Source organism: Schistocerca cancellata, chromosome 1 (assembly GCF_023864275.1).
Source record: "Schistocerca cancellata isolate TAMUIC-IGC-003103 chromosome 1, iqSchCanc2.1, whole genome shotgun sequence".
Lineage (NCBI taxonomy): Eukaryota > Metazoa > Arthropoda > Insecta > Orthoptera > Acrididae > Schistocerca > Schistocerca cancellata.
Genome location: NC_064626.1, coordinates 468963446 through 468985498, shown reverse-complemented (window position 1 = coordinate 468985498; position 22053 = coordinate 468963446). Strand labels below are relative to the sequence as shown.

At 43.0% G+C, this 22053-nt stretch overlaps 1 protein-coding gene across 1 annotated transcript in view; it reads right to left on the bottom strand.

The window, feature by feature from the left end:
* Nucleotides 1–22053, bottom strand: part of LOC126177113 (glutathione peroxidase-like) — a 37282-nt gene that overhangs the window by 1446 nt on the left and 13783 nt on the right. The window contains exons 2-3 of the mRNA XM_049924384.1: nucleotides 18859–19037; nucleotides 8032–8190 (exon numbers count right to left, since the gene is read on the bottom strand). Of these exons, the coding sequence (XP_049780341.1) occupies nucleotides 8032–8190; nucleotides 18859–19017 (318 nt within the window). The 5' untranslated portion in view covers nucleotides 19018–19037. The remainder of the gene's footprint in view (nucleotides 1–8031; nucleotides 8191–18858; nucleotides 19038–22053) is intronic.

The following is a 22053-nucleotide window of genomic DNA, read 5'->3' as shown; positions in this document are numbered from 1 at the left end:
CCTTCATTGTAATTAGACACGAATACAGCGTTATGATAATTTTTTAGGGCATGGAGGAAAAAAATTTTCGATCTTAAAGGAGTTAGAACGTCAAACGGGCCGACTTGGAGCAGGAGAGGCACCACAGGACATTCTGATTTCCACTGTCTATACTTTTACAAATAAATTCATTAAATTTTATCAGCATGACCAGGAAGGCTTCAGGATTCACTCTCATAGCAGTGGAAGTTCAGAAATATAACAAAGTAAATTTTTTTACATGTGAAATTTCATCATTTTTCACTTACTATTGGGTGCATTTGTTGCTGTAGGTACACTTTTCTTCATAAGTAAGAGAGATTCTTCGATTAATTTTGCACAGAATACAAACCATACTTACAGGTGTGTGATACTCTAGAATTTTTTTAATTTATGAAAAATGAATGAGGTCTTACATTTTAAACTTCATGTTCAGAAAAAACTCAAATTTTATAGTTAACTATCTCAATTTTTACCATAGTTTTTAATAGGTTTGGAAAATTCTAGAATTTCATACACCTGTAAGTATGGTTTGGATGCTGCGCAAAATTCATCGAAGAATCTCTCTTACTTATGAAGAAAAGTGTACCTACAGCAACAAATGCAGCCAATAGTAAGTGAAAAATGATGAAATTTCACATGTAAAAAATTTTGCAGATGCTATTAATTTCACACTCTCAAATTTATCTGGATCTAAAACTTTGTGAATACCCAGAATGTATACTCACGAGTGGTCAATGATGTCCAACTATAGGGTGGCGCACGAATAATCGGCCCTAGTACTACACTGCTCTTTGTCGCCCACCAGTTGTCATCTATTGTTCCGAAGCAGTTCTGATAATGTTTTGTATTATCAGTACGAAAGCCGTTGCGAATTGGTTAAGTAAATGTCTCAGCGAGATGTATCCTCTTCCAGAAAGAACCGCAATAATGGAGGCGTACATGTTTACCTGTTCGTTTAAGAAAACGCCGGACATTTATACAAAGAGATTTTCTCGTGTTTCCATACCAGCAAAGAGCGGTATGCTTGTTTTGATGACAAATTGGCGTACTACAGGATCTACTACAAACGCAAAAAACATCGAGCCCCGTCTGTTCATAAACCTGCTGTGACAGCGTGCATTCGAACATGGATCCCACACTCCAAAGAAGCCGACACGTAAATTGCCGCAACAAGTGAACGTTTCGCGTAGGTCTTTTCAACATGTATTACAGCATATAGGGATGACATGTGTACAAGAATTGAACGAGAAAGGTAAGACAAAACGTGTGAATTACTGTACGTGGCTATGTCGAACAATTGAGAGCGGAATGTTGGATCCGCTGCTGTGTTTCATGAGTGATGAAGCCTGGTTCCATCTGACAGGACATGTGAAATCCAAGAACACCAGATAAAGTGCAACAAACAATCGCTATACGGTTAATCTGGAACCACTTTGTGGTGAAAAAGTCGAAAAGTAGTGCGCCGTGTCATCAAGTCGGATTGTGGGTCCCATATTTTTTGAGACGACAGCAAACACTACTGTGTTCATACGAATCTTCGCCGAATTTTACGCTCTGTTGACACCTCCCACACTTCAAACGAGTCAGCCTCACAAATTCATGAAAGATTCCCAAACCAGAGGACTGTCGGCAAATGATTGTGGCCGCCGCCTTCGCCGAACATAACCACTTGTGACTTTTATCTGTGGGGTAGTCTAAGGCAAAAAGTGTACGCAAATAACCTAACAACTTTAGAAGACTTGAACGACAATATTCCAAAGGAAATTATGAGAACTGGTGCGGCAGACTTGCGCAAATGTTAGGGCATACGTAAACGTACACTAAACACAAGGAGGTCATTTTCAGCACCTAATGAAATGTAACGTAAAAGATAAGATCAATTCAGTAAATATACACCTTCGCATTAGCTTTTTTATTATCTCTTTGTTATCTAATTACATGTTTCCCTAACAGTTGTGGTACCTGCTCGTTTCGGGTAACAGTTGGTGCATAATTGGCGAGTAATGTGTGTGTGTGAAATCTTATGGGACTTAACTGCTAACGTCATCAGTCCCTAAGATTACACACTACTTAACCTAAATTATCCTAAGGACAAACACACACACACATTCCCGAGGGAGGACTCGAACCTCCTCCGGGACCAGCCGCCCAGTCCATGACTGCATCGCCTTAGACCGCTCGGCTAATCCCGCGCAGTAATGTGTGCTCGGGGCCGGTGTTTCATGCGCCTCCCTGTGTAATTCACTATAGCAAACGTGTGAAGTATGATCGACACCCGAGCGGAGGCTGTTACTCACCTGGACGGCTGACGCTTCTGTAGACAGGATAAACACGAACTTCCCAGAAAAATTTCGGAGGTTGTTCAGGGATATTTTCTGAGCATTTTGGTTTAGGAGACCCATCTTCTCCAGTTACAGAGACTCTGTATGTAAGCTGAATGAGTCACTTTATTTCGCTGAAAACTGTTGACGTGTATCATAATATGCCCTGTAGTATAGCATTCGTCAGTAGCGTGATATATGAAATGTAAAAGTCGTGTTGTTCTTTGCTTTTACATGATGACGGTTAAAAACCGAATCCGGTCGGAACAAATATGTAAAATTTAATAATGCAAAGTTAACTTGCATTTTCTAAAACTTTTTTAATAGTAGAATGCAATTATGAGCGTAAAAATGTGAGGTAATGCAGTAGCCCTATTAGAAACAAGGTGATGTGTCTGTGTGTAATCAATAAAATGAAGTAACACTTTCTTGGGAAATTATAAACAATACTTCTAAGCACAGTTTCAAATGTGAGAAATTTTATGACACAAATATTTCCAAACACCAGTAACTACCCGGATGGTAGCTCCAGGACCACGTACTCTCATCTCTCTCTTGCTCCTTCTCCTCGTTACTTTTTTATCAGTATGATTCTTTTAGAGTTACTTTTACGACTATAGGAATGCTCCTCACGTGCTAGAGCAGTCGTTAAACTGTCGGACATACATAATTACTTTAGTGGGAGGCATCGTCCGTAGAGCAAAGAAACGTACTGCTACTACCAAAGAACTAAAGGTGAACAACTGTGTCTCAAATGCCTCGCCTTGAGTTGCACTGTTACGGTAACAAATGCAAAGTATTAACACAGCGAATACCTAGTTACGTAAGTTAGCCATTAGCCTATCAGCTTTTCTCATCATAAAACTCACCCATGTTAATGATTTGGAAGCTCTGCAAGTAAATACTCAATTTCAACAAATACCTCCATAGCAGGCAAGATTGGATAGTGGACAGAGAAGAACGAACAATTTTTTTCGACCTAACACCCACATATTCATTGCTTTGGAAAATATATGAAGAAAGCTACAGAGAATCCTTGTCCATGCGAATATTATCACTCGGCGATTTCTCAGTTATAAATGTTTAATGAATTTGGATCAAAATAATCGAAGCGTCTTAGGTTCTGGCGTATAGCGTAACACAGTCATTAACTGGATTTACTGCACGAAACAAAATAAAATTAACATAAAAGTCATTCCGAGTAATTCGGTATTTTTTATGTTCTGTTAACCGACAACTAAAACCAAAATTGCCGAAGCTGGCGTATCAACTTACTGTTTATGGTTCGCAGTGTCCGCTGACCTTGCAAGGAATATTAAAATTCTTAACCTCTTTGGCGGGAGCAGTAAAATGAATCTACAGAGCGGTAGGCAGTAGTAAAACATCACGTAAAATAGTCTGAACTAAGATCCATCAGATCCGCTCTCCCACGAAAACAATATTCTAACGACCTTGTTGGGGGATTTCGAAACTTCGTAGTCTTGCCTCCCGTTTAGTTGATTATAGAGTACGTTGAGTTAACCACCATCTGCAGCAGTATACAGTTTATTCTTTTTTGCTTTATCCATAAAAAGCTAATATTGCACCATCATCTTCAAACAGGTGCGGGGTGGCCTAACTAAACAAAAGTAACCTACAAAAGGTTTGTTAAGTCCGACAGGAAATAAGTTACGCAAGTAACTCTACAGAAGATTTACTCTTTGCAGACGATCGGAATGGCCAAAGTTGGCGCTGGTGCAACACTGCGCAGTATATCAGTGAGACAGGTTGTATTATCGTTGCTCTGGGCGTAGCAGGATTAGCATTTCCAATGTTCTGCTTTCGTTCTTCCAGTGTGTGCGTAGAATTTGAGTGCACTCGATCCTCAGCTTTCCTCGCAGGTAAAAATCTCAGCAAGAGAGAGATCGGATCATCTTGGACAGCAGGAGATTTTACTTCCTTTGTTGATTGGCTTCTCACCATCGAATGCTTCGTGAACTCGTGCCGAGTTAAGCACTGTTGCTCCATATTTCTGAAAATATCCGAGCAACTTCGCTTTCTTGTGATTTCCTTACTTGTTGGATTATGTTTTCACTAAATGTCAAAAAAAATTCAGGCTTGTTTTGTTCTAGCTGCCCCGAATTTACTGGTAAGACTCGTAGCTTTTACGTTGTATATATTTCGTAAATATTACACTTCATTGACGTATTTGTTTGTGTAAGTGGCTGTGTACCTATGTGGTACAAACGAACTTTTATTTGCAATTTGGTTTTCTGTAACTAAAAAAGCTTTTTCTTTTATATGTCCCTGCCCAACAGAAATAGATTTGTGTCAAGTAAACAACACAGCGGTTAAGCACTGCTATGTGCACGGTAACACAGTATAGCCATAAGAATCCACGTCAAAAAGCAATGAAAACTTAGTAGGAACAATCAGTACAAATGTTTTCCTGTTCACAAACAACGAAGACGAAACTTGAAATAGCAAGGTCACATATGAACTCCATTTTGGTCATGAAAATTCAGATGCAGAAGCTCACGTCCAAAACCAGAACTGTCAACAGGTAAAAAAAAAAAGTATCAGTGCAGTTCAGATAATCACAGTAATATTTTCTTTAGGCGAAATATTTGTTACACAAAAAGATAATACTTCCACTTGCGCATGACTAACTGTTGAAACATTTCTCCAACGCCAACTGAGGTAGGTAGCACAAAAAGAGAACTGTATATAAGGTACGAGTTTGAAAAAAAATCTTTGATGTTAAGTCTATTGTGAATTTAAAACAACAGTATGAAAACTGCATCAAAATCGTAAAGGGTCATAATTTATTTTAGTCATATCATGCCATGTATAATTGAAACTTCAATGAAAGAGAACTATTATACCTCTAAGCTCGTCGTACAATATTAATGATTTTAATTGTGGATTACTATGATTTTCATACTGTTTTTTAACGAGAGATAAGTTCTGTACATATTCAGTACGAGAGACGATTATGTCATATGCAAATCTATACAGTGATCGTTGTCGGTCACACAAGTCTTTTCTTTGTCGTTGTTCTTTGTGATCAGACAGATGTTGCCATTTGTTTTCAGAGCAGTAAGGCAGACATACACGAAGTTCTACCTTGATGCTAGACTGTTCTCTAGCTGCTCTTTAAACGATTGTGGATTAGGTTTCGAAAGTCTGAAACAGTGCTTTCCTGTTCTTTAACTTAGAATAACTGTCGAGGTGACGTTTCGCCCTTCAATTTGTTGAGGAAATTGTTTTAGTGTTGATATTTATTTCATTTATTCTCCAATGAAGACTACGTCTTACCTGTATTTCAATAGCAGTGGTTCGCTAACCAGTCTGTCTCCCACATATCATATACTGAGAGTTAATGGCAAGGCAGCCCATTGGCTAGGAAGGCAATTCCGAAATGTGGTCTTTTAGCACAAGAAATGACTGCCACGGCAATACAACTGTTGTTAACAAACAGCAGTTTGCATGCACAAATCTATAGAAATAAAGGAAAGATCAGAAATTATTCATTTATACGGCACCATACTTTGCAAACTCGGAACTACAACGCATGTAGCAAAAATTTAAAAAAATCAGCGATGAGCCGATGACATTCAGCAACTAGTATCTCATTACCGATGTGAAAGCCCTACACTAAAACCGATTAAAAAACACTTAAAGACTATAAACGATAACTCACCAAAGCGTAACCTTCTGGGTGTCTCAATGGTCATCAACTATGGAATATATATCTTAAAAATTCTGAATGTTCTGCGAACTCGACAGTATGTTAATGGAGGAAGAACAGAGAATATGACGGATAAATCAGAATTTCCGACTAGGGCAGTCAGTTACGTTCGTTCCAGTTTTATCACAGACAAAGTTGAAACATTCTGTACTGAATCTATCTACAGCTAATACTTTCAAATGGACAGTGATGTGATGAGACACTTTGTAGCGAATTTTAGTATGAAATCACACATCTGCAAGCTCGCCGAACCAAAAATGATAATAAATGAAATGTATTCGCAATTGCTAATAAAAATTACCATCAGCCGTATAATGGAATGACGATAATGAAAGTTCGTGCCGGGTCGGGACTCGAGCAGTCACATTAGCATTTGGCCAGACCCAAACTTCCATACGTCGTCAACCATGTGTCCACAACCTGCACTCGTACATCCATCGTATATATTTCCGTACAGGCGAGACATTTTACTTTGAAGTCGCTTACCCGGTGCCGGGGGATAAATACGATATTACAGCGTCTGTGTTATTCTGAAATTACGATGCCGACACTGGGCAGTAAACAGAATTATCGAAAATGCACAGATGCTGCCAAGTAGTATTAAAAGCAGCATGTTTCAGGCCTGCTACGGTGCCACTTACTTAGACCTGCGCCTCCCAGTTCACTGAGAGTCAGGGCTGGCAGTCGAGACAGTCCTCTGTTTCTGCTGAATCTCTCATCCGCGGCTCTGTTAATACCTCCAAGCTGCGGCCATAAGTGCGACTACAGCGCACTACCAAAGATGCAGTTACCGGTTTAAATGGTTTCTCCAAATTTTATCTTACTCGTGGTAAGTACCATTAAGCAGTGTAATAACTGCAGAAATGAAGTGTTTTTATCGTTTAGTAAAGTGCATGCCACTTTGAACGCATGTGAGAGTTAAAACTGAGTATGGGTGATACTCAAAACTCTGTAGCTGTCTTTCCTTGGAAATGTCCCTCCAAATGGGCATCAAAGGTATGGCGAGAAACCAGCGGCCAGTAGAAGCTGTTGTCGGTCCTAGCGGTGTGTTTGGCTGACTCTTTTTGAAGACCTCTGTGACACTCTCACGGCCAAGCTTTCACGAAAAGTACTTTCCGAACGCTTTTTGGTCGGCTTCCACATACAGTTTTCACATCAGTACTGAGGCACTAATCGAAGAATCCACCCATTGGTCACTGACTTCTGTGGTGGAGAGAAGATTTTTTTATTTTATTTTATTTTTTCCCCTACATGCTTTGTAGTTGTGAGCTGTCAGATTACGACGCTCTATAAACGAATCCTTTTTTTCTCCTTCTCACTTTAGTTCGGTAGATTTCAGTGCGCAAGTTACTCACGTTCGTCACGACACATGTATTACCGTGGCGGTCGTTTCAAGTACTAAAATATCTTATTTAGGAATTGCCTCCAAAGAGAACGGGAATGCCTTGCTGTACACATTCAACAAGGTCAGCAAACCAGTGATATTAAACAAAAGATTCTGCATAGTCTTAAGTGGAATAAACCAAATAAATAGCAGCACTGAAACAATTTTTTAAGCAACTGAAGAGCTAAACGCCGAAGGAATTCTTCAGAAGTAAACAGCTGCGAAATGTGCTTTTAGACTTTTCAGATTGAATCCACAGGCGTTTAAGGAACACATGGAGGAAAATCTGGCATCAATCCAGAGATTTAAACCTTACTGCTCTGAGAACTGATTGCAGGTTTTATGTTATTCACGAAATCAGCGGTAGAGGAAATGTCCTCAGATGTAATTGACTATGATGGCATGGATGGATATGGCATCACCAGATTTTGCAATGAATACTAACAAAACTGATGTAAGCCGCTAGTTATGTTCAGTTCTCGCTTCAGGATTTAGTTTTAACTTTTCACAAGCCTCCAAGTATTAGATCTTCACAGCATCAACTATGCCACGCAAAAAATCCAGTGAGGGCGTACCTTTTCGAAGAGGTCAAAGGTGGCGCCCATCGTCTTGAGCGCGAAGCAGGCTATTTGCTCGCTGTTTCCCGGCTCCTGGCCGTTGAACTGGTTACACGGGAACGCCAGGATGCGCAGGCCCTTGCTCTCGCCGTATTCCTTCTGCAGCTCCACCAGCTCCTGTCAAATAATGGCAAATATTTCTCAGACATATTGATCAGACAACAAGGAACGAAAAGACATTTTAATAACTGAAGAAAAGTGCTAGTTTGCTTTCGTTCTACATTGTTTAATTTACTGCGTTAGCCGGATTTCGGCTTACAAGGCTATCGTCAGACATTTACTGACTATTGTCGCCAAAGAAGTTACATTTTTGTACACGACATTGTTAAAGAAGTTACACATCTAGATTGAAGCACAAAAGTACAATAAATAATACAGGGTGTCCAGAAAAGGGCTCCCTGATTTCAAAATTAAATATCTCGAAAACAAAGATCGATAGAGGAATGCAGTAAACGGTATGTTTATTGTGAAAGCTGTAAGAAGTTTATACAGCAGTTTGAAATAATAGTTACCAAAGCTGCTAACAGATGGCGCTGTACGCTGTACAGCTCATATCAGCATACATAAGTGAAACAATCGTATGAAAACAACCTTTGCAAACAATCACATCACAGCGTTTTCAAAATGTTCACCATTGGTACTACAGAGGTGGCGCAAACGAAGAATGAAATTCGCCATCACATTTCGTAGTGTCTCAACCGAAATGGATTCACATGCCACAGAGATCGCCGATTCAAGCTCGTCCAGCGTGGCGGGATGCTTCGGGTAGACCACGTCTTTCACAGTGCCCCACAAAAAAAAGTCACAGGGAGTCAAATCCGGCGAATATGGAGCCCAATCCATGCCTGCACCAGTAAATTTGGGATATTCCTAAGCAATGACTCGATTCCCGAAGTATTCCTCAAGAAAGCGAAACACTTGTCCGGTCCGATGTGGTCGGGCTCCATCTTGCATAAACTATTCAGTACCTGGCCGATCCTCTAACGCTTGCTGTGTGGCGACAAATTGTTCCAAAATTGCAACGTAACGTGCACCAGTGACCGTTTCTCGAATGAAAAAAGGGCCAATAATGCCTCTGCTGCATACTGCAGCCCACACAGTAACTTTAGGAGAATACAGGGGTTTCGCTTCACACCAATATGGCTTTTCGGAACCCCAAAATCGCCAGTTCTGCTTATTCACGTATCCATTCAGGTGGAACTGTGCTTCATCTGTAAATCAGGTGCAGCCAACATCAAATCCTTCACTATCAATCATTGTGAGCATCTGATTAGCAAAGGCAACCCCTTGTTGCACAGCTCGTACGGGTATGGCCTGGTGCGTTTGAATTTTGAATGGAAACATGTGTAGGCTCTTTCTCAGTATTTTCTGCGTGCTGGAACGCTTCAAACCAGTCTCAGATGCAGTTCTACGGACGGATGACATTGGATTTCGCTGAATAATTCCAGAAACTGTGGCGATACTTTCAGGCGTAACTGCGGTTTGCTTGCGGCCAACATGCCCCACTACATCATCAGTTACGCTGCCTGTTCGTTGAAATTTTGCGAAGAGCGGACGAATGGTTTTCGCATCGGGTCCTTTTGGAACATTAAATCGTGCTTGAAAACTTCGCCTTGTTGCCGTAGGACTCTTTTCTAACCTGTGGTACTCTAGCACCAGAAAACGCGTTGTTCAATGGAGTACGCGTTGTTAATCTCTTCCTTCGGTACGCTAACCTCCTTTCACGTTTCAATAGTGGAACTGATCGCTCTGGGCTTCGGATCACTATTTATACTAGGCATTACGTATGGCGATTACAGCGCCATCTGTTAGCAGCTTTCGTAACTATTATTTGAAACAGCTGTATAAACTTCTTACAGCTTTCACAATAAACATACCGTTTACTGCATTCCTCTATAGATCTTTGTTTTCGAGATATTTCATTTTGAAATCAGGGAGTCCTTTTCTGGACACTCTGTATGTTTGACAGTGTGATGGTAATGCAACATAAAAGGTAAAAAAGTTCACAATGAATAAATATAAAGGGAGTAAACAGGAAAAAACCTTAACACAAAGCAGAAAAAGCATATCTACGTAACGGTTTGTATTAATAAACAAAACCAATAAAATAAAATGAAATTAGTACGTGACAAGGCTACTTCAAGAGATATAAAATATGGGAAGTGATACATAAACCATTCATTACAAGAAATAATTATGAACTGTGACCACAGAATATATGAAGACCTTATGCAATATCAATGAGATAAACAGAAATGAGTAAATGCAGGAAAACAGAGGAATGTGAAAGAAAAGCTACAGTCGCTTACTAGTGGAAAGGCTTCACGATCGGATCAGATACCTATCAGATTCTATAAAGATTATGTGAAAGAACTTGGTCCCCTTGTAATAGCAATTTATTGTAGATTTCTTGAGCAACGAAAGGTACCTAACGACTGGAAAAAAGTGCAGGTCATTCCCGTTTTTAAGAAAGGCCGTAAGAAAAATCCACACAATTATAGATCTATGTCTTGACGTCAATATGTTGTAGGATTATGGAACATGTTTTATGCATAAGAATTATGACGTTTTTGGAAAATGAACATCTCCTCTACAAAAATCAACATGGATTCTGCAAACAGAGAGCCTGCGAAACTCAGCCCACTCTGTTCCTCCATGAGATTCACGGCGCAGTGGACAACAGCACTCAGGTTGATGCAGTGTTCCTTGATTTCATAAGGCATTTGACACCGTCCCGCATTACCGTTTAATGAAAAAAATACGTGCTTACGGAGTATCGGAGCAGACCTGCGATTGGATTCAAGGTTTTCTTGAAGATATAACTCAACAAGTCGCTCTTAACGGAGCTGAATCGACAGATGTAAAGGTAATACCCGGAGTACCACAGGGAAATCTGATTGGACCGTTGCTGTTTACAATATATATAAATGATCTAGAGAAAGCGTCGGATGCTCTTTAAGACTGTTTGCAGATGATGCAGTTGTCTGTACCAGAGTAGCAACGCCAGAAGATAGTAAGAATTCGCAGAACCACCTGCACAGAATTGATGAACAGTGCAGACTCTGGTAGTTGACCTTGAACGTAAATAAATGTAAAATATTGCGCATGCATCGAAAAAGAAATCCACTACGGTACAGCTACACTATTGATGACCAAATATCTGCCTTAAAATATCTAGTCGTAACTATCCAGAGCGACCTTAACTGGAATGACCATATAAAACAGATAGTGGGGAAAGCAGACACCAGACTCAGATTCATCGAAAGAATCTTAAGGAAATGTAACTCATCCACGAAAGAAGCGGCTTATAAGGCGCCTATTCGCCCGATTATTGAGTATTGTTCATCTACCTGGGATCCCTTTCAGGTAGGACTGATAGAGAAGATAAAAAAGATCCAACGAAAAGCGGCGCGTTTCGTCAAGGGATCTTTTAGCTGGCGAGAGAGCATTACGGAGATTCTAAACAAACCCCATTGGCAGACGTTACAAGAGAGGCGTTGTGAATCACGGAGAGATTTACTATTGAAATTTCGGGACAGCAGTTTTCAGGAACACTCGGACAACATATTACTCCCCTCCCCCCCCCCCCCCCCCCATACATCTAGCGTATAGACCTCGAAGAGAAAATTCGAGAAATTAGAGCCAATACGGAGGCTTACCGACGATCATTCTTCCCACGCACTATTCGCGAGTGGAACAAGGTTGGAGGGATCAGATAGTGGTACCGAAAGTACCCTCCGCCACACACCAGTAGGTGGGTTGAGGAGTATGACGTAGGTGTGAACATGCATTTACTGCTGTTGTCGTGAGGAAGTGGAAGTTCGCTCGCTCTTTAAACGAGGATTGGAGGCGATCTGAAGCACATCTGACAACAGAGTTTAATACTGAAGTAGGCACAAGTGTTTAGGAGCAAGCCGACCAGTGCACATTGTTATAGGGTAAACAAACCTAACTTCATGACGTATTTTATTTCGTGATATGGTTCACATTCCTCGTTCTTAATTAAGGCAGGACTTCTACAGACAGTTCCAATCATCCTTAACAGATGGCAGGAATGCCTTCACACGAGAAAGACATTCTAGGCGGGAACAAACGCTGTATGTGGAACGGGTAGTTTATTGTTTGTTGTATGGTGAGAAATACTTCCTCTATTGCACTGATCTTGTAATACAAGCTCATTAAGGTAAATTGTTCAAGTAATTAGTCAGTTATATGATGTTGTATTACCAATGGAATCCTAGTCATCATAATTGGATTTTAATGCCTTGTTACTGAATCATTCCCTTAGCATAACGAAAAAAACTCTTTTTAAGTTTTGTGTCAGTTCCAGAGACAATGGCTCCATCTCTAAGCAAATGTGCGAATTAGGACAAGTCAAAAGTGGGTTATGTGAGCAAGAGAAGACAATCCTATTCAACTGATGACTTTCGTGAAGCACTTCAGAAGGTTTCGGAAGAAAAGTGGTCGATGTACAAAAGTGCTAAACGGTTCTCCATTCCATGCAGTACTTCAAAAGACTATGTAGACCGCAGCGATAGTGACAAAGAGAATGTGATCATTAGCTAAATTGGTAGACGCTTTGCCTTTACGAGTGAACTGGAAGTTAATTTCATAATCTAAATGCAGGAAATAGGGTTCGTTCTGAACGTTAACCAGATAATCCACTAACCTTGTAACAGTGAAATTAGTGTCTAATGGAAAATGGAAGTCAAAGAACAAAAGAAATGATGAGATCTGCACCACTTGTAAAGCGAGCTACAGCTGTGGGAGCAATAAAAGTGCTTGAATTCAGTACTGTTTTCTTGTACAATGGTTCTATGAAAATTGTACGTCCATCGATTCACCTGACGCTACGGTATTTATGTGTGATATTTGTGCAAAGTGCTGAAAATGAATTAAAAGTGCATTAAGTGAAAGAAAATTACCACGGAATTATGCACATTATCACTAAGTTAGGTATATAGTGTCACAGAATTAGGTACGCTATAACGAAGTTTGTTTACTACATGTTTTAACTTCAACACTTTTTTATTCCTTGAATGTTCATTATCGTGGATTAGTACAGCAATGTACCGGGTGATCAAAAAGTCAGTATAAATTTGAAAACTTAATAAACCACGGAATAATGTAGATAGAGAGGTAAAAATTGACACGCATGCTTGGAATGACATGAGGTTTTATTAGAACAAAAAAAAAGTTCACAAAATTCCGACAGAAGAGGCTGGACAGCAAAACGTCAGTGACTGCGCATATATATGCGTGTATATAAGGAGCTGTAATGAGAGAGAGTGCCAGCAGTCGCAGCATGTTGACGTTACCTGAAAAGGCGCTTTTAGTGAAGCTCTATTATCAGAATGGGGAATGTGCTAGTTCAGCGTTACGATCCTATCGCCATAGGAAGGGGATTCGAACGGGTAACGGCTCGAAGCCATGGGTTATTTAGACGATAGACCCCGTAGTGGCCGACCGAGCACAAGGCGTAATGCTGCTGAGACAGCTCAGGAAGAAATGGAGACTATAGTGGGTTCGTCTATGCACGGGGAAGTCAGCGCTCGTACAGTCGCACGTCGCACCGGCATTCCATACACTACTGTTTGGTTGGCACTTAGGCGTACCCTCCGATGCTATCCGTACAAAATCCATCAGCACCATGAACTATTACCTGGCGATTTAGTGAAGCGGAGGGCATATGCGGTGTGGGCGTTTCAAAAGATGGCGGAAGATGACGATTGGTTGAGTAACGTGTTGTGGACCGACGAAGCTGATTTCACGCTCCGAGGGTCTGTAAATGCCCACAACTGCAGAATTTGGTCTACCGAAACTCTTAGAACTGTCGTGTAACCTCCATTGCACGACGAAAAAGTCATGGTATGGGTTGGATTTACCACATCCACCGTTATCGGCCCTTTTTTCTTCGAGGAAATGCGTGATTATAGTTTTGTAACTGCTACCGTGACGGGTGAGAGGTACGCCGATATGTTACAGAATCGCATCATCCCCAGCCTCGCTGATAAACACCTGCTGGAACATACGATGTTTATGCAGGATGGCGCTCCACCCCATATTGCTAGACGCGTGAAAGATCTCTTGCGCGCGTCGTGATGATCGTGTGCTCAGCCGCCACTATCGTCACGCTTGGCCTCCCACGTCCCCAGACCTCAGTCCGTGCGATTATTGGCTTTGGGGTTACCTGAAGTCGCAAGTCTATCGTGATCGACCGACATCTCTAGGGATGCTGAAAGACAACATCCGACGCCAATGCCTCACCATAACTTCGAACATGCTTTACAGTGCTGTTCACAACATTATTCCTCGGCTACAGCTATTGTTGAGGAATGATGGTGGACATATTGAGAATTTCCTGGAAAGAACATCGTCTTTGCTTTGTCGTACTTTATTATGCTAATTATTGCTATTCAGATCAGATGAAGCGCCATCTGTCGGATATTTTTTGAACTTTTGTATTTTTTTGATTCCATGTCATACCAAGCATGTGTGTCAATTTGTACCTCTCTATCTACATTATTCCGTGATTTATTCAAATTTATACTGACTTTTTGATCACCCAGTATTTGTCTCTTATATGTAAAATATACAATTTCTAAATTGAATATTTGTTCTGTTTGTTCATTTACGATCCTTAATATCACGAAGTTAGGTAGGTTTATCCTATATGAAGCCCCGCAGCAGACAATCACCGTGTTCCCATTTGGAGGCAATGATATCGCTATGAATGCAGTAGCATAGGATCATCAAAATTGGACCGTGGATCAATGGAAACGTGTCGCCTGGTCAGCTGAATCACGATGATGGTTCTGTCCGGGTACGCCGTTATTCAGGCGAGCGGCAGCTAGACATATACGCCGCGCGATCGACACCAGCCAGTATGAGGAGAACAGAACGAAACTTCACAGTTCGATAAAAGTGTATGTTATGTTATGTCAGTGATTACAAAAGCGAGTAAAACATACAAAGAACCTGGTTGTGTGACCCCACTTATCGGCATGACGTCGTACCCACTCTGTTGCGGGTGAATAGACTAATTCGGTTGGTAAGGACGTCATAAGGCCATTGTATCCTCTCCTGAGACAAGCTGGTCGACAACTGTTGTAATCGGTTCTTGACATCCCGGATACTGAGAGAATGGGACAGAACTGACGTCCGAGCTGGTCCCACGCTCCGTTGGGAATCGGGGATCTTGCTGTCTAGGACAGTACATCAGTATCACACAAGCAATTCATAGAGCAATGTGCCATGTGTGCACGAGCATTGTCCTGTTGCAAAATGGTACCACGATATTGTTGCGTGAGAGTCAACACATGAGGAAGCAGAATATCTGTGGCACACCGCAACAGTTCCTTCGATCACTATCACCCACGACGCGGTCATACCCGACGTCTCCCCACACAATGACACCAGCAGTAACTACCGCTATGCCCCTCCTTCTTTTGAAAAACTGGGACTTCTCCCCAGGTCGCCGTCATACTCGTTGCTCACATCCGTGTTGGGGAATAACCGCGATTCATCGCTAAAACACAATGTGGTACCTTTCATCAGCAGACAGTGCTTCCAGATGACGACACCACTCCAAACGGAGCTGTTTGTCTTGCGGCGTTAACGGCAACTAACGCATGGGACGGCAATTCCCTTGCGCTACTGCAGTTAGTATCCGGTCAGTGGTTCGGGATGACACAGAACGTTGTAAAGAATCCATTATTTGTTCTGCGATGGCATGTGCAGATCCGAAAAATATTACGATGTGCTTGTGGTGAGTATGTCCACTCTCACGTTCCCATGCAGTCCAGCATCGACCAAACAATCTGATTATTGCAGATTCGACAACCCGGGCAAATGGGGACCCACAATGAGGCCCATTTCAAACTCAGACAACACTGTCTCAGACAAGTACGCCGCATCTCTGTGTCTCCCACAGTGATCACTCAGTATCTGACGCTGTTCACGCCCCTTATTGACCCTCCCAAACACCGTAAAAGCACTAAACTCGAACGACACTAATGCTCTCTTGTGGCTATTCTACCTGTCACTGACAATTGTAATTCTAATCATTTGGACACCCGATGGTGATGTGTACCTGTTCAAAGTTACACTGTTCCACATTCTCTTGTGGGAGCTTCACTTTTTTTGCTAGGCGGTGTTTTTATGGGCAGCATATGGGAGATTAGCGCATCAATGTAATGGGAGGAATCAGTCAATAATTAGCTTAATACTGGCTGGTGTATGACACGAACGATCTTAAATCTTTTTCCCTGTTTCCATAGAATTATACTTCATCTCCCTCCCAACAATGGGAGAAACCAATTAATAGTTAGCTTAATACTGGCTGGTGTATGACGCGAACGATCTTGAATCTTTTGCCCTATTTCCATGGAAGTATACTTCATCTCCTTAGCTTTAGATGTAACGGTTCGTGGTTTAGTACCTATAAGCAGGAGCATTGAGCAGTTCTTCCTCTATAATAAGAAAAGTTTCACAATCGACGTCTTAATCAGCTCTCCTCACTTTCTGAAATCTAGTCATGAATATCTAAGTTAAAAAACGTACACGGTTTTAGAAACTACACTCCTGGAAATGGAAAAAAGAACACATTGACACCGGTGTGTCAGACCCACCATACTTGCTCCGGACACTGCGAGAGGGCTGTACAAGCAATGATCACACGCACGGCACAGCGGACACACCAGGAACCGCGGTGTTGGCCCTCGAATGGCGCTAGCTGCGCAGCATTTGTGCACCGCCGCCGTCAGTGTCAGCCAGTTTGCCGTGGCATACGGAGCTCCATCGCAGTCTTTAACACTGGTAGCATGCCGCGACAGCGTGGACGTGAACAGTATGTGCAGTTGACGGACTTTGAGCGAGGGCGTATAGTGTGCATGCAGGAGGCCGGGTGGACGTACCGCTGAATTGCTCAACACGTGGGGCGTGAGGTCTCCACAGTACATCGATGTTGTCGCCAGTGGTCGGCGGAAGGTGCACGTGCCCGTCGACCTGGGACCGGACCGCAGCGACGCACGGATGCACGCCAATACCGTAGGATCCTACGCAGTGTCGTAGGGGACCGCACCGCCACTTCCCAGCAAATTAGGGACACTGTTGATCCTGGGGTATCGGGGAGGACCATTCGCAACCGTCTCCATGAAGCTGGGCTACGGTCCCGCACACCGTTAGGCCGTCTTCCGCTCACGCCCCAACATCGTGCAGCCCGCCTCCAGTGGTGTCGCGACAGGCGTGAATGGTGGGACGAATGGAGACGTGTCGTCTTCAGCGATGAGAGTCGCTTCTGCCTTGGTGCCAATGATGGTCGTATGCGTGTTTGGCGCCGTGCAGGTGAGCGCCACAATCAGGACTGCATACGACCGAGGCACACAGGGCCAACACCCGGCATCATGGTGTGGGAAGCGATCTCCTACACTGGCCGTACACCACTGGTGATCGTCGAGGGGACACTGAATAGTGCACGGTACATCCAAACCGTCATCGAACCCATCGTTCTACCATTCCTAGACCGGCAAGGGAACTTGCTGTTCCAACAGGACAATGCACGTCCGCATGTATCCCGTGCCACCCAACGTGCTCTAGAAGGTGTAAGGCAACTACCCTGGCCAGCAAGATCTCCGGATCTGTCCCCCATTGAGCATGTTTGGGACTGGATGAAGCGTCGTCTCACGCGGTCTGCACGTCCAGCACGAACGCTGGTCCAACTGAGGCGCCAGGTGAAAATGGCATGGCAAGCCGTTCCACAGGACTACATCCAGCATCTCTACGATCGTCTCCATGGGAGAATAGCAGCCTGCATTGCTGCGAAAGGTGGATATACACTGTACTAGTGCCGACATTGTGCATGCTCTGTTGCCTGTGTCTATGTGCCTGTGGTTCTGTCAGTGTGATCATGTGATGTAACTGACCCCAGGAATGTGTCAATAAAGTTTCCCCTTCCTGGGACAATGAATTCACGGTGTTCTTATTTCAATTTCCAGGAGTGTATTATTTTTCTCCGATGAAACAAGTAGTAATCTTGGCGCATGTGTATCATTCCTATTTCCGCTATAAATTCGTAGAATGAACCTTTCACTGTGCAGCCGAGTGTGCGCTGTTTTGAAAACTACCTGGTGTATTAAAACACTGTGATGGACTGCGACTCGAACCGGGAACTTTGGCTTTCGCGGATATTTTTTTTACGGGCTGAGCATCCACGTATGATTCACAAGCGGCCGTTGTCTATTCAATTCTGTTAGTACCTGTCTCCTACTACCAAACTCTGCAGATGTTCTGCAGCATGCATTGTTCGACTAGCACTCCTGGGAGAATGGACGCCGCGCGGGATTAGCCGAGCAGTCAATGGCGCTGCGGCTGATTCCGGCGGAGGTTAGAGTCCTCCCTCGGGCATGGGTGTGCGTGTTTGTCCTTAGGATAATTTAGGTAAAGTAGTGTGTAAGCTTAGGGACTGGATACCGCGGAAAAATGGCTGAGCCACGGCCTTATCGATAGTTTCCAGAACAAATCACTCTGCAGCGGAGTGTTCATAATTTTCCAAATTTGACGCTACACAGGTCTGACACATAAGCGTACGGCTGGTTTACTCTTTGGAGGCGTGAGTAAAGTAAATAACAATATTGTTTACAACAACGACTTTCAGTTGGTTGTCCACGTCCAAAGAGGCTCACATCCTACCTCTTTTCGTGCATTTCCTTAACTTCAAAAATCATTTTAAAAACTGTGCAGTCGAGCAGGCAGCTAATTTCTGTCAGCAAAGGGCTAGTTACGTACCTTGTAGTTGGTAGCAGTGAGGCCGCACCTGGAAGCGACATTGACGATGATGCAGACGTGACCGCGGTACTTCTCCAGGGACACGTCATTGCCCTGGATGTCTCGTGCCGTAAAGTCGTAGATGGTAGATGCTGACTTCCAATCCGTATTTCCAGACATCTTCGTTTGACGTTGAGTATCTGCCACAAACAAAGACGCGCTTATTAGTCTGCACACTGACTGGGCCCGTCGCATGTTCAAATAATGTGGGAGGAACCTCAAACCTGTCAGTGACAACTATGGTGCTACCTATCACTCCGGAAGAGTGAAATGCGCACCTTTGTACACCTTACTCACGAATGATGCTCGCGAGCGACGGAACGATAATATAAATTATTATATAGAACAGCACAGCTACTGTGCGGATTTTTTGCTTTGTGTGCATGCGGAGAACTAGGCCTGGGGACAAGGCGTGTCTTCAAGATGGAACGGCTATACGAGTAACTTCGCGACAGGCACTACCGTCGAGGGCGCGACGTACAGGGTGATTTCGTGGTGATGTTACAAACTTTTAGGGATGTCGGAGAAGGGTAGATGTATCAATTTTAGGTAAAGGACCCTGGTCTGAAAACGAGCGAGCCGAAAGTTATAATCGAAAGTCGTTACGGTAACTCTGACACTGCGTGTACCGGTACAGTTGTTGCTGGGCTCGTAGGGTTAGCACTAACCAAATGCAGATGGCGTGTTGTGTACTGACATGAGCAATCCTGATGTACACTGTCTGTGCTCTAGTAACTGCAGTCTGTGTTTATAAATTGAAGTACTAACGTCAGTCAACCCTAACCAAATGGAGTTGTGCCCGGTGACGGAACTTGTAGACAAGATTTTCGTGCATGTGCAAGCAAATGAAAGCAGCAGAGTAGCAGAAACGTTGTGTAGGACCAAATATCCACGTAGAAGACACCCTGCTTCTACCATGTTTCCTGCCGGCCGCGCTGGCCGTGCGGTTCTGGCGCTGCAGTCCGGAACCGCGGGTCTGCTACGGTCGCAGGTTCCAATCCTGCCTCGGGCATGGGTGTGTGTGATGTCCTTAGGTTAGTTAGGTTTAAGTAGTTCTAAGTTCTAGGGGACTTATGACCTAAGATGTTGAGTCCCATAGTGCTCAGAGCCATTTGAACACCATGTTTCCAAGAGTTTTCCAATGATTGAGTGAAACAGGGCAGCTGGTACCACAGTACAACGACCGGGGACGACGAACTACACCGTCTCCCTATTTAGAAGATACAGTACTTTCTCGAGTAGATAAGGCGCTAGCAATCAGCACTCGATCAGATGCACATGAAATGAATATTTCGCAGAGTACCATGTGACGAGTATTGCGGAGTTTGAAACTGCATCACTGCCATCCATAGAAAGTTCATGACTTCACTACTGCTAACTTCCGACTTCGTGTCGTTTTCAGCCAATTGTTCTTCCAGCGTCTTACAGTCGATCCTCACTTTCCTGTGTACATGTAAGTACTTTTCACCACACGGGTGTAGCATGTTTCACCACATACGGAATCTTGAATAGTCGGAACAGTCATGTTTGGGCCAATGAGAACCCCATCTACAGCTGTGAAGAGCCACTGATACGGATTGTCAGTCAACGCGTGGGCAGACATAGTCGATGATTACGTGTTAGACCAGTTTCTATGACCTCGTCGTTAAACTGCACCAGTGAACGCTGTGTGCTTCAAAGACATTCTGCCCAGGTTCCTGGAATATATCTCACTTCTTATTCGCCAACGGATGTGGTTCCAACATGGTGGAATGCCACCTCACTTTTTGACTGCCAAGCATTCTCGCTGCCTGTGGCACTGTTCAAACGACACCACAGATATTATAACTGGTGTGACAGAACTTTTTGCAACGATGCCTTGCCGGCATCGCTAAGGGACGCCATGCTGAAAACTGCTCTAAATGTGGAAGCTTGTGAAACGTACACAGGTAAATGGAATTAATTGCTACTGTACGGTAGATTTCCCCCCCCCCCTCCCCCACATGAACCATGGACCTTGCCGTTGGTGGGGAGGCTTGCGTGCCTCAGCGATACAGATAGCCGTACCGTAGGTGCAACCACAACGGAGGGGTATCTGTTGAGAGGCCAGACAAACGCGTGGTTCCTGAAGAGGGGCAGCAGCCTTTTCAGTAGTTGCAGGGGCAACAGTCTGTATGATTGACTGATCTGGCCTTGTAACATTAACCAAAACGGCCTTGCTGTGCTGGTACTGCGAACGGTTGAAAGCAAGGGGAAACTACAGCCGTAATTTTTCCCGAGGGCATGCAGCTTTACTGTATGGTTAATGATGATGAAAATCAAATAGGGGTAATGCAGGAGTAGGTTTAATAATGAATAAAAAATAGGAATGAGGGTAAGCTACTGCAAACAGCATAGTGAACGCATTATTGTGGTCAAGATAGACACGAAGCCCACGCCTACTACAGTAGTACAAGTTTATACACCAACTAGCTCTGCAGATGACGAAGAAATTGAAGAAATGTATGATGAAATAAAAGAAATTATTCAGATAGTGAAGGGAGACGAAAATTTAATAGTCATGGGTGACTGGAATTCGGTAGTAGGAAAAGGGAGAGAAGGAAACGTAGTAGGTGAATATGGATTGGGGGTAAGAAATGAAAGAGGAAGCCGCCTGGTAGAATTTTTTGCAGAGAATAACTTAATCGTAGCTAACACTTGGTTCAAGAATTATGAAAGAAGGTTGTACACATGGAAGACACCTGGAGATACTAAAAGGTATCAGATATATTATATAATGGTAAGACAGAGATTTAGGAACCAGGTTTTAAATTGTAAGACATTTCCAGGGGCAGATGTGGACTCTGACCACAATCTGTTGGTTATGAACTGTAGATTAAAACTGAAGAAACTGCAAAAAGGTGGGAATTTAAGGAGATGGGACCTGGATAAACTGAAAGAACCAGAGGTTGTACAGAGTTTCAGGGAGAGCGTAAGGGAACAAATGGCAGGAATGGGGGAAAGAAATACAGTAGAAGAAAAATGGGTAGCTTTGAGGGATGAAGTAGTAAAGGCAGCAGAGGATCAAGTAGGTAAAAAGACGAGGACTAGTAGAAATCCTTGGGTAACAGAAGAAATATTGAATTTAATTGATGAAAGAAGAAAATATAAAAATGCAGTAAAAGAAGCAGGCAAAAA